Source organism: Larus michahellis, chromosome Z (assembly GCF_964199755.1).
Source record: "Larus michahellis chromosome Z, bLarMic1.1, whole genome shotgun sequence".
Taxonomy (NCBI): Eukaryota; Metazoa; Chordata; class Aves; order Charadriiformes; family Laridae; genus Larus; species Larus michahellis.
Window position 1 is genome coordinate 38,799,035 of NC_133930.1, and position 15,716 is coordinate 38,814,750.

The window sequence follows — 15,716 nt, forward strand, 5'->3', positions numbered from 1 at the left end:
ACAGACGTCGGCAGCGGGCCAATGGCGAGGCGAGGCGGGACGGGACGGGACGGGACGGGACGGGACGGGACGGGACGTGGGGGGAGAGGAGGGTGGGGCGCGGAGCGGTTCCGGGGCAGGCGCCGGCGGCAGTGGCGGTTGCCCGGGGGATGAGCACGGAGAAGGGGAATGTGTCGCGCACGCGGCCCCAACGGTACCAGAACGCGCACGCCTTCAGGAACGACAAGTACGACACCAGCGCCCGGCGCAAGGTAGGTGGCGGGGCGGACACGGACACCGGCCACTGACACCGGCCCCTCGGCCTCTCCGCTCCCCTCCCGGCAGCGCGCCGGGCCGCGTAGGTCGCTGCGTGGTAGAGGCGGGTGCGTGAGGCGCGGGTAAACCCTCCCGAGACGGCGGAGCGGAGCGGCGGACGGGGCTGGGTGGCGTTTGGCGGCGAAAGCGCGGGCAGGAGGTGCGGCGGCCTGCTGGGCCCGCAGGCGTCTCTGCGGCGGCGGCCGGTCCCTCTGCGGCCCGCTGGCTTGAAGAGCTTCGGAGTCGCAAACGAAGTCGTACAGCAGCGGATGCCGAGAAACCTCATCATTTTAGCCGTGTGGAGAAGCTTTGACCAGGATCTGTCTGAAAAGTCCGTTCGCTGAGGTGTCAAGGGAGTAAAATCCCTAACAAGTCATTCCAGTCAGCTGTCACCTGGCCCCGTGTCTTAGGCAGTTGCATAAGCAAATGCCTTGTGTGATAATTTGAATCATATTTGTGACATGAAAGGCCCTCGTTAAGCCAAGGAATTATTAAGACTGAAATAAAGCATTTACTTTTGTGCAGCGAGTGCAATAAGTAAACATTCCACCTGCAATGTTATCCATGTGACTTCTTGGAAGGTATTTGGTCGTCTCAAAGTTTGTAACTACATGGTCTTACTTCAGACATCTTAACATTTTGAGAATTTATTTTGAACAGCTCCCCCCATCATCCAACTAACTATCGAGTTTCATTTTGCTTACTTTTGAGACAACTGAAAAAAGACTGATATTTGCATTAAGGCTTTAAAAAAAATCTTAAGATGCATTGCTGAGTAGTTACATATAAAGGTATCTTTAGCTGTTTTATTGGTGCCTTTGCTACACGCATTATCATGGTTTGATATTTTCACGCTATTGTGACAAAAGACCATTGCCTTTTTTTGTTGTTGTTGTTTCTAAGCAAGGAAAAGGTAATGGTTTACCATATATTCTTAGTACGTGCCCCGTGCTTGTAGTTGTGGTAATGTAATCGCAATGCTGGAGAGCATGAAGACGGAGCAGTGTGCCTGAGCAGTAACAACGCGGAAGTGGGATGTTTTGTCTTAAAAGCTAAACTGAAAGAGATGAATAGAACAAAAGACGAGATGAGCATTCTAGAAGAGGCTTACCTGGTGCTATTGCTGTTACGTCAATATCCCTTTAACTGAACCTGACTGGGTTGTCAAAAAGAGCTGAGAGGAGGGAAAAAAAAGTCGTAAGTTAAAACAATGGCACCAGAGGGAGGTTTGGTTGGGTTTTTTGTGGGTCTGCTTTTTGGTTTTTGTTTTTTGTTTTTTTTCCAGATGTTGTAGGACTGGTTCTGCAAGTTGAACAGGCTGCTTTCCTGGGTCTCTGAGTAGCACCAGTGTTATTTATTGTGTGAGTCACTGATGATCCCTGATTGAGTATTTTCCTGTCTGGCCTCTACACACATACACACACAAAAATATCCTAGAGAGTTAGTCTATCAGAAAAGTCTTCAAAGAGAAACTGAGTTCTGACATCAGTTTTGTAACTGAAGTAATCATTTTAGTACCCACATGGTGGGTTTTTTTCCCTTTTTAAATATTTTGTCACATATGAAACTGGCTACACAGTACTATTCACTCAAATAAATACATTTTTTTAGAAGCTTTTCAGTGTAGACATTGTGGGCATTAACTGTGATACGGGGCTCTGTCTTTTTCTTTTCTGTTTCATGCGAATGATTTCTTTTCTCTCTGTGCCTGCCAGTTCATGGAGATCGCTGAACACAGGGAAGAAGCTTCTTGAAGATGATGCTTCCCATTATGGTGTTATATAGTGTGTGATAAAGGGAAAGAATGCATTTTTCTTTTGGCAAATGCACATGTACATTGCAAATGTTCAAGTACAAATTCTAGCGCTAAGGGATCAAGTTCTAGTGCTAGGGGTTACACAGTGATTTTATAATGATGACTAGGTCTGCTTCTTCTGTTTAAGAAATTTGAAAAGTAGTTAAGTGGTGATTAATGTCATAGTTTAGATACAGGCTATGCTGAATGATGACAGTTTTGCATCTCTGTCTTGTGCAGTCGTGAATGATCAGATGTGCCACAGATGTTCAAGGTGTGATGAGGGAAAGGAAGAAATAGTAGCAATTTGATCACAGGGTCTGATAGAGGAGTAGAGCATTCTTCCTTTCCACCTCTCACTAGCTCAGTAGATCAGAAGAATGCTCAGAGCTGCTGAAAGAGGGTGGATCTCCTGTAAATCACTGAAAAATTATTATATTATTTTTTAGGTATTTGGCTTATCTTTGACTACTGTTCTGCTCTGTCCAATGTAATACAATCTTTAAAGGCTGCAGAATGCTTTTTAGCTTAAAATTTTTATCCTGCATTTGTGCACTGCGTTAGCAATGTTGAATATTAACTACAGTAGCTTCAGGTTGTATGTGGGTGGAGCTGAGGTAGTTATTTGCAGTGTTACTGCTACTTCTCTCAGAGAAGCAGTATCTGCAGAGGAAAATGATCTAATAGTCTTTTGACTTTTCCCTGCTGGCAGTCACTATCCAGTTGTTTTCTGTTTTTTTTGAAAGGTTTTGTGCTCTCTGTCTGACTCTGACCTTGACATCCATTTTCTGATGGTGTGGTTAAAGACCGTAATGTGATTACTTGCAGAACATGCTGAAAGATCCATCTGTCTTTCGTCTAATGGTCAGTCTTTAACCTACAGCATTAATCTGGGATAGGCTAGTTGAGGTGAACACCCTTGCAGCAAAGTGCACTGCTTCTCTACTGTATTTGGGTAGCTGCCTACGACAGTGCTGGGGAAGCTTGCATTCTAGGATGAACTGAAGATGGAAGAGCTAGGACAGGTTAAGATACACTGTGTTGTTAGTTACTGAATCTTGGAATTTGTTTATGCGTGCTTGCTTTACATAGTATATTCCAGAACAGCTGTTTGCAGCACTGAGCTGAGGAATACATATTATGTTATATGAATATACATTTTATGTAAAGTATATTACATAAGTCAACATGGGAGCTTGAGTAGTTCTAGAGATGAAAGCAAATAGCATTCAATGAGAGCATTTAGAACTCCATTGTAATAAGATGGTAAACCACAAAGTGATTCATATTTACACCCAAATGACTGATCTGTTTCTCCATTTCTTTCCTCTCATTAAGTACGCCCCAGATGATAATCTGCATTTCCCTAAATTTCAGAGGTTATTAACTTTGAACCTGAGCTTTAGCATCATGTTGTTGTCAGCTACTTCTTCAGCTGGCTGTATGGTTAACTAACTTCTTTCAGTGGAGATGCTGGGTCAAGAATGTGGGAGGGCAGTAGGAATAGAGCAGGTGAATATAGAGCTTAAAGGTTGAGTCAGTGATCGTGACTTGAAGCTCAGAGGGGGGATATAGATAAACCAGCAGCCAGCTGGAACTGTCAGATAACAGTATTGGAGTTTGGTTAGTTTCTGTTCTTGCTGCAACATAGAGTGGCTTGGTAGGCTAAAGTCCACTCTGTAGCCACCCCTGTTATTCTGGGTTCAGAAGGGCATTCTGGACTGTAACCTAACTTGGTTTCGGGAGGGGGACACGGTGGGGTGGGAGAGGAGAGAGAGAGCAAGCGTCTGTGTGTGTGTGTGTGTGTTCAGTTCTTTGTGGAGAAGAGGATGGGAGTTGACTGTCAGTCCTTCAAAGTGTGTACATTCTCTTGCCAGTTACTTGCATGCTTTCAGATCTATGGTCACTGATCTAAAAAAAGCTAAACATCTTGATCTCCAAGATGGCCATTTGGAATTGGGTTCAGAGAAGTCTTCATTTCTTGTGTTTTAAAGTCCTTAGCAATAAAGCACAAAAGGCCCTTAAAGCCATCCACGTGTAACCAGTATGGATGTAAGGAAAACTTGAAGGCTTTGGTTAAAATGTTAAATAAACTTCTCTTTAGTGTTAAGAGATATTAGTTGTTTAGCTTAAATAAGTAAGTTTTAATTAGAGTAAATTGCTTAGGATTATCATATGGTGTGATTTATGCTGTTTGCCTAACTTTACTTAGCATGAGTAGCTACATTTGCTGAAGCCTTTAGGCCACAATAGAGTTAATTTTCTTAGTAATTTTCCTAGCAGTTGGTACAGTGCTGTGTTTAGTCTTTTAGTATGAGGAAACTGTCCATAACACACTGATGTTTTGATAGTGTTTTCCCCAAGTCTGGGACTTTTCAGTTCCCCATGTTCTGCCAGTGAGTGCAGGCACACAGGAAACGTAAACCAGAAGATAAGGAGGCTACAACCCTCAGCAGAGACTGCAAATCAAAAGATAAGAGTGGTCAATGGCCTGCCGGCCTGGACACAGAAAAAGAATCCAATAATGTGTTAGAAGACCCCAGACCAGAAGTCACCGTTGGACTAAGAGACACGTGAAGAGCGTGAGGGGCAACTGTACACATCTCAAGGGTCTAATTGCCCGGGGATTTCTTTGTTCGAGGTCCCTCCCTTCTTGGAGGCACCCAGCCCGGGCTGACCTCATTGTTGTACCTTTCAATTAAATTACTTATTTTTGTAAAATCTGACACCTGAGACTTTGCTGCAGGAAACCTGCGGTCGAGCCCGAAGACGGAGGGAGTGCAGCTGTCTCTGTGTGTGTGTGCATGTGCGTGTCCCTGTGTGTGTGTGAGACAGCGGCTTCTCCTTTAACATTAGAAACAGCTGAGAAAATGTGTAAAAAATGAAATTTAAAGTAGTACAAATACAATGTGTGAGCAAGTGAAGCTCTTTGGGACTTGATTTCAGCCTGTGAAATATGTATTAGAACCCTGAAAAGCTGGTGTCTTGTATGACAGTTTCACAATTATATAGTTATTCAGAAACGCTGCATTGAGCCTTGTTGGTTGCAGCAGTATCACCTGTGTTTCTGACAGGGAAGTTTATGGATGGCATTGACATTGCATTCATTTACAGCAGAATAGACCACTGATGTGTGCTCAGTAGTAGGAGTCTGCTTTCAGTAGAGTAAATCAAAATACCCATAGGTTTACACATAATTAGAAACTTCCAAACAGACAGTGAGGCTTCTTTGAAACCCCATCATTACATCTTGCTTATGAGTGCTTTAATGCTAGCTTAAGCTAGGGATTATTTTATGTGCCAAGTTAGTAGGTGTAGGTGCATGTGTTTAATACATTCTGAACTGCTTTTGGTGGGTTGTTAAATGATTTAATACTGGGTTATGTGAACACACGGAGGATGCTGTTGACCTGACAGTGTGTATATAATATGAACATGGAATATTTTGTGACTGTATACTTTAAGACTGTTTATGTATGTCTGTATTGCATAACTGTAATTTCTTTGGAGAATATATAGACATACTATAAGCACTGGATGAGTTGCACTTGTCCTTGGAAGGAAGTACGGCAAAAGAAAAGAGGAAAGAGCTATTGACTAAAACAGGGAAATGAGCATAAAAAAATAATAGAGAAACTGCTGTGACAGAAACAGAATCTAACCTGTCAGGGTAGTTCTCACACCAAGAAAACCATTTTGGTCCACAAGTAATACCACCGTTTTGTGTATGAGCGCTAAATACCTACATAAAAGCTGGATAGAAAAGTTGGAAGGGAATAATGAAGCTGACAAACCTTGTTCAGCTCTTCATGTAGTTGTTTTTTTGTACCCTTAACGGAAAGCAAGCTGTTGAGTGGGTGAAAGGAAGAAAATACAAATATATGAAAGTTTAAACAATGTACTAAATACGTTAAAAAGTTAATAGGAAAAGTAGGCAGCAGAGGGATTTCTTTGATTTAACTAATAACTTCCCCATTCTGACTGGGAACTGAAATACCAGGAAAGTTTCTCTTCCAGTTTGTTAGGAGAACTTACTCTCACGTTCTTTAAGGATTTTAAAAATCTTAAAAACTAACTTATCCAAATCTTTAGTTAACGACAGCATTCTTTGATTCTTCAAGCCTGCGTTGCTTTTGAAAGTGATATGATACTTTTTTTTGGTCAAGGGAAATGTTGAATTTAATGTAGAAAACCACAGTGAATTATCAACCTGTTTCAATAATAGTAACATCTACGTATCAGACATTTTTTCTGAGCAAAGTAAACTTAGAAGGCAAACACAAGATTGAACTCTTTAAGTCTCCCTGCTTGCTTGCTTTACATCAATCCGTCATTCTCTATTGACTTGCTAAATCAACAGCCTAGTAGAAGGATTGTAGAGTCATAGTCTCTCTCACATTCAGACGTGCTGAGCCAATGATTAACTAAAACACCCCACACCTGAAGTGCCAACATTGGCTAAAAAATACAGGAAGTTGCTGAAGGGGAGGAAGAGACTGTGCTGTGCCTGTTAGAAGGAGGAAATTAGAACTTAAAAGCTGTTGTCTTGCTTCCAGTTACCTTCTGAGCAGGTACTGTGTGGCTTCTTTGAGTTGCTGTGTAAGATTTGTGGTCCTACAGGTGACAAGGTTGGAGAATTTAGGTATCTTTATGCCTGGATCAGGTTTTTAAGTTACACATAAATATGATCTTCATAGCTACAATCTAATTTGGTGTCAAAAGACTTTTCAGCAGTGTTTTGGTTGATGTTTTTAATCTGTGTCTTTGCACTGGATATTTGAAGTGTTGCTGATCATAGCAAGAAAATGGAACAGTTCAAATGTGACTGTGTAGAAGTAACCTAAATACACAGACGAAGTCTGATAGAGATTCATTGCCTTTATGTGGATAATGTGATTGTTACTGTGCAATTTAATTACATTAACTTTATTTTACTTTAGAGTTTCTTATGTGTTACTTATCTTCTAAAGACCTTCTCCAGTGGTGAACCAATGTGTTAGTGTAGACGGAGGACTAGTCTTTGGGATGAGGGCATCAGATAAGATGCAGGGCTTTGTTGTTTGAAACGAAGGTGAAGAAGTCCCAATAATATAGCCTTTATGCCACATGACTACTGTCTTGGCCTTGCTGTAAGGTGACATTTTCATGCGAAGATCTCTACAATGAATAACATGAAAAGGCATCTTTGAAATTTGGGATGGCTTGCGTTTTTGTTTTTCTGAGAAAAAAACATAAATAAAAAAGAAGTTCATCACTGTAAGATTGCTGTATATTCTGGAGCCAGATGATAAGCATACTGGGAGGGGGAAGAGCTTTGTAAAGCTTAATTGGTAATAATTATGCATATTTCCTTGTTCCATGGCAAATGTTTAGCAGAATTTGTAGTAAGACTGCCTCTTTGACAAACTTTGGATTTCCTTCAGATGAGAGGTGAAAGTAGTTCCTACTTTTTTCTTCTGCACTGTTTATGCCACATGCAGTTCTGAGCATGGCCTCTTGCATTCCAAGTGTGTTACGCATTGCTGAGCCAGTCCCTGCATCACTTAGTAACAGGGCTCCTGTCCCCAGCCCCCAGCCGTGATGTCAGGACATATTACTGGAATTACTGGAGGCAGTTTTCAGAAAGGAAGATAACTCCCTTTGGAAAGACAGCCAGCTGTCTTCAGCTTAAACTATTGTAGTCTTCTGACGTTTATTAGGTTCTGCCTTAGCAATACTGAAAATAGTTGATCACAGTAAAGAACACCTGGGAATACAAATTACAGTGTTTGTGTCTTTCTCCCTTCCTGCATTACTAATTAATGCAAATCAGGAGAGTGAGAGGCAGAACTGGGAAGTTCAGGCTGATTTGCAGGTTATTAGAAGCTTATTCAGGCTATAATACTTGGAGCCTTACTTTCTGCTAGTCAAGCACTGAAAAGAAGGCTTATCTTCAAATTGCTTGAATTTTGAAAGAATGAACAGTCAGTGCTGACAGCAGTTTGAATTGCCAGCCCTTTAACAGATATCTGCTGAGAATTTACCAATAATTTTCTTCTCTCATAAAGTTTCCATATTAGCTAAACACTTGTGTTTCTTGGAAAATGTAATTCATAGTGCATGCCTGATATCAGACCAGAGCTTTCTGTATTCAATATTCAAGCAATCTGCAAAACCTTCTGTCTGTCTGTCTTTTTTTTTTTTATTTTTTTTTTTAACATGACAAGTCTGTATTGGATCATTTGGGGAAAAAAGTTTACTGTCTTTTAACTGAAGCAGCCAAAAAGCACCACACCTTTGGTTAACCGCACCAAAGGAAAACTCATATGGAATGGTTGAAATTTAGTAAAAATGGAAACAATGGAAAACAAATCCCATAGTATGGTCTTACTCATAAGTAGCATTTCCTCTGCCATATACATTGTTTTCAGAATAGAATAAGATATTGTGTTTTTAAAGCTGGACTTGTTCTTTTGTCTAATGTATTGAAGTAGAACTCTGTGGAGTAGCAAGAAGCTCTTGTGGGTCATAAAATCAGGAAATTACTTCAGCAGCTACTGCATGCATAGAAGAACTTTTCAGTTTGTTTGTAAAAGAATAACATAAACTGTGATCCCAATTAATGCAGAATCTGTTCCAATGAACTTTTAGGTATTCTAAGAAATAGGTGTGGTTTAGACTATATTAATAATGTGATTTTGGTATGGTAGCTATTTTAAAGCTGTTTTAAAAAAGGCATAATAGATTACTTTTTTTGGCTATATGCGTTTTCTTTTAATTGTGAAATTTCTCTTTTTAAAGGTCTGAATGAATACACACAGCCATATGATAAAGTTACTGCTGACGTTTTTAGGTAGAGAAGAAATAAAAGTAGGTTTAGTGCAGATTAAGCAACATACGTTGCTTGTTATTTAGGGTAACAGTGTGGTTTGGTACTACTTCCTATCTCAGAATAACTTCTCTTGTGGAAATAGTACTGGCCAGTTGACATTTTGTATTCCTGCACAAACTAAACACAAAATGTTGTAGAAGATCTTAAGGTAAACTTTGCATTGTCTTGAAAATATACCATAGTTTAAATTACCATTTTGAGGATTTTATCTTAGCTACTTGAGAGCAAAAATGTACTACTTTTTCATAAAGGAATCTTATGATGAAAGAGACATTGAATGATTTGACAACAAATAACTTCATTGTGATCTGAGAAAAAATCCTGAGGCTACTTAAAGTATGTGGTATAACGGTAGCTTGAGCAATAATAAATTCAATGTTAAGTCTTGCAAGTTATCTTCTTTGGGGAAAAAAACCCAGTATTTCAGGGCTCATTTCTACTTAAATATGCTTTGTAAAATGTATAGAGATGAAAAAACAAAATACCTATAATAATCTGTTATCAACAATATAATAACATAAATAAGTACTACTATTAATAATATTAAAATTATGATGATAATAATAATGAAGACTACCTTGAGGGATGAGACTATCTCAGTACTCTTTCCACTGAATAAAGTTCCTAGCAGTAAATGTGTGTGAAATGCTTATGCTAATATCAAACAAACATCTTTCTAAATACTGTATTAATCACGTGATGGGTGGAAATACTTTCTAAGCAAGATATATTCGTAAAAGTTGGAGATTTCCAATGTATTCTTATTTTAATTTTTATTTATTTTTTTCATTCAGAAAATAAATGCTAAGCTTCATGATGGAGTGTGTCAACATTGCAAAGGTATCTTGGAGTGGCGGGTAAAATTCAGCAAGTATAAACTACTATCAAAACCTAAAAAATGGTGAGTTAACATACTTTGTGTTAATTGCTTACAGTGTAGTTTGTGAACTTTTTGGAAAATATTCTATCTTTGGAAACTCACAAGTAGTAGCTGCTACTATATCCCATTCTCCAAATTTGGAGTCTACAATGACAATATATATGCAATGTTAGTTTTCTGATTCATTAGTCTTTTATCTTAAAATTTTGAAAAGAAAGCACAGTGGAAAAGCAACTGCTTCCCTCTTAGCTGTTGAAAGGCTTGAACTCTGGGCCTGTAAGTTTCCAAAACTGTCTGTGTATCCTCTTGAACAAAAAGTCAAAGCTGAACCAGTTGTGACACAATTTTCCAAGGCCTCGTTGCAAGTCAATATGAGAGGAATCTGCACTTCTAACTTTCGTAATTCACAAAGACATTACTGAGGCCTCAGTTCCTTCAAAACGTTTGCAATGTATGCATTTCGTTACTGCTTTGCATTTTCTCTCTTTTTATATATGAAACTGTAATCCTAAATATTAAATGTTTTGCATTGTTTGCATACAGTTCTGTATTATTGGATAAGTACATAACAAAAGTTATAAATACCTTACGATAATTTATAGGTTTACGGCAGGTTAATTTTCTGAAGTGGGTACTCTGCTTTCTTCTTACTTGCTCAGCTGCAGAGGTCCTTACGTCTTACCTTACAGGCACAGACAGTGTTTCAACAGTGAAACGTTGAACTCAAAGAAGCTACAGCTGGGCTGTATGATACAGGCATCTTTGTCAAAGTAGTTTGCTCTGCATTTGTGTATTCTCAGTTGCATAGTTCTGAAATACTTATGAACTGCTTGAAGAGGCTCTGTAAATGTATGTGTGTACAGTTCCCTGAATGATGGTGTATTTTATTTTGATTTTCAGTAGGTTAAAAGGGAAGTAATATCTGTTTGTACTGTATCTCCCACTTGTGAGAAGTTTTACTTTTTAATGTGAAACCTCATACAGCAAATATTTTGCTTTTAATAAACAATTTCAACCTTTCATGTAAGAAAAATAACTCGATTGGGTAGAAATCTCACTGGTTCTCAAAGTAAACATTCTGGGTTCTATTCACGACAGATAGAGCTGGGATTTGTCTGTCTTAACTCTTTCTCAAATGACTATGTGCATCCTGTTTGAAAGTAACGAGCTGTAACAAATCACGTGATGGTAGATCTGATTCTTTTACTTCTTTTCTCCCTACTCTCAAAGGAATGAAAATAACCCAACAAATAAGTTAAAAAGCATGTAAATCAGAGAAACATTGGAAATAGAAAAAGTGGCATTGTGGGACAGCTGCTTATGACAGAATATGTGATGTTTTCTGTCTTATTTTTGCACAAATAAATCAGGCTGCAGACCATTCTAGCTCTAGAGGTGGTAGTTTCTAGTCCAGCCTACAGCAGTACAATGATGGAGTGGGCCACTGTTCTGAAAGGGCAAGACTATGAAGATTTTCAATGGGTGAACTTCTAGGTGAAGTAAACACACTGTAGACATTAAAAATATGACTTTGGAAAAAAAAATAGTTCTTCACATCACAAACAATGGGAATGGAGGACTTCTCCCCCTTTATTTTTACCCCAACTTATTTTTAGTTTTTTAACATCTTCAAAATTATGATTGTAAGTACAATCACAGGTTATCCCTATTTTACTTTTATTTCAAGTATTTCATTATTACATATTTAACTTTTTTTTTAAAAAAAAGGTCTATCCGTCTTGCATTGACAGTGCCCCTGTTTGGTGTGACATGGCTGGGAAGAGCTGTAGGCATGTTTTTAATACTAATGTAAGTGAACATAGAAGAAAGAAAAAGGAAAAAAAATAAACACACACACCCCCCCAAATTACATAGATATTTCCAGTGACATCTAACTGAAGGTTTTCCTGGGGGAGAGGGAAGACCAGAAACACTAGGCAGTTCAGGCTTTGCTTTTGTCAAATGTGTCCTACAGGAATTCTTTTGATTTTACAGCTTTTAAGAAGCTGTAAGGAATTGCATATCTTAATAATGAAGGCCCAGCAGAGCCTAGATGAAGATTGTAGGGAGAAGGTTATAGTGCTTAAGAATGAGATTTGAGAAAGCGAGTAAAAATTCTATTTTGCTAGATGCTAGTTAGTGCATCTCTCCTTATAAGGCATGCAAAAACACTTGATGTTTTTCTTCATCCTGTTTTAGCCAAGTCTGCAAATCCATTGTTCAGAACTGTATGCTAAATCTTTCTTAATAGACTTTTGAGCACTTGAGGAACCAAGAAGGAGTGACTTTTAGGACAGCTGTGTTACATGGGATATATGGTTCTGGGTTCTGTTCTCCAAAAATGTGAGGCTTTAGAAATGTCAGCTGAATGTTAAGCCATAGCATTTTAAAACTGACTTAATCTACAGAGTTTTATCATATCTTGAAAAAGAATAGCCAAAAACCTCTACATAATTAGATTGGGCTAGTTCAGAATACAGTTCTGTGCAGGCCTGTATTCATAGGAAACAAAGTCCAGCACTGGCTGTATTTTCCTCTGAAAAGTTCAAAAGCTTTTGATTTGTAAAATGTGTGCACCTTTTATGCCATATTCTTATTTTCTTTTATTGTTAAACCAAAAGAAGAAGTTATATAGCTTTTAAAGTGAAACTACCTACTGAAATTAATGGAAAGGTTTCTTTTGTCACTTTAAATATAAAAATTCTTGATTTTATGTTTTTCTTCGCTTCTTGTTTTAATAGTTCTTCCATTCTTCCTGAAAAAGTTAAAGGAGAGGGAATACAGGCGATGATTTTGATAGTGCTGCTTGCTAAAACACTAATTGTTTCATGTGAAACTGGTCTGTAACATGTTGTTCCACTTTTGAAAAGTATATCTATATTGGTTTTGAACACAGAATGTTTAATAAGTGTCCATGGATACTTTTAAATCATGTTTTCTTTTTCCTCACAGTGTGAAGTGCCTCCAGAAGACTGTAAAAGATCCTTACCATATTATTTGTCGACCATGTGCTGGTAAACTAGAAATTTGTGCTAAATGTGGAAAAGAAGAAGAAATAGTAATTCCGTAAGTAGCTCATAGGTTACATAGTTACAAGAAACAGTACTGCACTGTTTCTTCCCCATTTAATAAAGCTTGTTTGGAAACTGCCAAGAAGCTGTTGTACTTTATGCCATATTCTGAATAATCCTGACAGGAATCAGTAGGAAACCTCAATTCTGCTGAAGCTAGGGGTGAAATGCCTATTGATGTTAGTGGGGCTGGCCCAAAAAAAGTATTATTTGGATAAGACACTTTATTTTAATACCAAAGGGTAAATGGCACATCTTCCTTAGGAGCAAAGCACTTCAGAATGGATTTTGATATAGAGCACCATAAAATATGCATAAGCCAATTTACTGTTTGCGTTTTGTCTGTCATTTGGTGATTCAGTTACTAGTGAACAGAAAAACTAAACAAGGGCTGATATTGAGCACAGTTACGGCAATATATTTAGCAAGCTTTTTTTTTTTTTAATTGTTTTAAGAGAGTTTTCTCTTTATTGAGCATCCTATATTAATTTGCTAGTTTATGACAACTGGCCAGTGGTTGCGTAGTTGGTCAAAGTGTTCATATTTTTTTTTTTTTCTTTTCTTCACCAAGTCTTTTTCCTTTACTGTCTTTTATTTCTTTCCTATTCAACATGAAAGAAACTTTAGGTTATTGTCCCTCTCTTCCTCCTCCCCACATCCCTGCCTCCTTCCGTCCCCGGTGGAATATTCTACCCACGATCCCATTCTTGTTTAAGAGAAAAATAAATTCCAGATGTGGGTGGTGATAATATCCTCTTGCTTTCTGCAGGATTGATAAAGGACAAGACAGAACTGAGAGTGTGACTACTAAAAATGGCCAAAAGAGCAGTGGATTGGAGGATGAGCTGGATTTTGATACAAACTTCAGTAGTACAGACAATGATGAAGATTCTGATGTGCTTGAAGAACAATTTAGAAGTATGAATTTTGAAAGGACAGAGATCTAAAAAGTTGAGTTTATGTGAGAGACTATATGCAATCAGAACTGGTAAACCAATGTTTGTCTTAAACTGCTCTGAAAACCTTGCAGGTCCTTTCATATAAATGTTGGCATGCTCATCAGATGGATTGTGTAAAATATTTTCTGTATTAAGAGCAGAATTTCTTGTGAAAAGATTCAGAAATTGAATCTTTAAGCAGAGTTATTTTTTGTATACAAGTAATAACTTCCTTTTTCTCTGGAATAAAGCCTCTTCAAGTAATTGTTCTAAATGCATTGTTACGCGACTGTTGTATTGCCACTTGGAAAGATACATGAAAAACTAGAATAAATAGAGAGTCTTGTCACAAAAAGGAAGAGCTAAACCAGCTGTAATAGTTTGCTGAAGGAAAAACTTGCAACTTCTGTCAGTGAGTTTCCAAACACGGTCAAAATACCAAGTGGTCGTTACCCCTATGCCTGTTGTTTCTCTTCTGTGCAAAAAAAGGGCCTAATCGTCACCACCAGTAAAGTTCACGAGTAGTTAATGCTTATTTGCCACATATAAGTATGCATTACAAACCTGTGACCTTGTTACCACCAGTGTTTTGAAAAGAAAAAAACCTGAAGACTTTTTAGAATTTCTCATAACAGGTCTCATGCTTTCTTTTCCTTTCACTGCAGGTCTAATGTAGTTTGCTTTGATAGCACAACACTACACAAGTGTTTTCATGCTTATATAATTACTCTCTTCCTGATTTTCAGTTCTTTTTAGGGGTTATTTCAATGTAGGTTAAGCTCTAGGAAGAACTTAACTGAATTTGCAGTAACTGTCCTTTTTTGGGAATCAGGATGGTTTGATTTCTTTTGTATTTTCTGCTACCTTTATAAATAAAGCTGAAGAAGTACGTCCTAGTAATTAAATGGTTTAACCTATTACGATATACTATGCCATTTTTACTATCCGCATAATAGCTACACATCCGCTTTGGTGTTCTGCCTGATTTGCAGTAGTGGGCACAGAAAAATTTGATTCCCAAACTACCTTTTTCAAATAAACTGTGAGGGACTTTAGCTCTGGGATTATTCCCCCCCCCCCCCCCGCCTCCCCCTTGCCATGGGAAAAATACTGAAACTTTATCCTTTGGGTGGAGATAGCTACCCTGTAGCTGCTGTAGCAGACCTTAACTTAAAAGAAAATCTGGTTAGCAAGATGTGGGGTACTGACATTCAGCAGTCAATAGCCTAGAAACTGTTCTGATTTAAAGGACAGCTTTATTATTTAGTATTGGCAATAACCGGCAACAACAAAATTCTTGTAATCAGTCATGGAACAGTGAACTCTTACTGTTTTTTCTTAACTGTAGTTGCTTATCACTACACATAAGGCCGTAAGAATGAGCTTTGTCTTTTATTACATTTTATTTATTTAGATTTGTCTTTCAGTTTCATATTGTACATTAAAACAACCTTTTACCTTTTCTAAACTATTTGTAAATTTGTATCTTAATATCTAAAACATGCTTTTTTAATGTTTTCTAAGGACTAGTAATCTGCTTTCTGGTTTCTTCTTTTTTTTGAGGGGGTTTTGCATAGGTAGATTTTTGCTAAGTGTTTTGTGATAACCACATGTTATCACAACCACATGTTCCATGTTGTGATGCATCATGACTTTCGTGGCTTTTCACTGAGACAAAGTCTAAAGTTCACTAAGTGTTTGGGTGGTATTATGTTTCCTTCTGGAGTTGCTTATTACATAATTGTTTGCAGTCCTAAAGGACAAGAACTGATGACCCAAACAACCCATCTCCTTTCTCTCTCTACTCGACAAACGTGTTGTTTATAAGCTAAACCACTAGTTTTGTGATTAAACATATTGTTTTTTT

At 38.2% G+C, this 15,716-nt stretch overlaps 1 protein-coding gene across 1 annotated transcript; it reads left to right on the forward strand.

Annotated features, from left to right (window-relative positions):
* The first annotated feature begins 42 nt into the window (after positions 1-42).
* Positions 43-15,379, forward strand: CZH9orf85 (chromosome Z C9orf85 homolog). Its single transcript, XM_074570047.1, has 4 exons — positions 43-251; positions 9,755-9,861; positions 12,793-12,906; positions 13,681-15,379. Exons 1-4 carry the CDS (start codon positions 150-152, stop codon positions 13,856-13,858), a joined length of 501 nt encoding a protein of 166 aa, XP_074426148.1. The 5' UTR covers positions 43-149; the 3' UTR covers positions 13,859-15,379.
* The last annotated feature ends 337 nt before the right edge of the window (positions 15,380-15,716 follow it).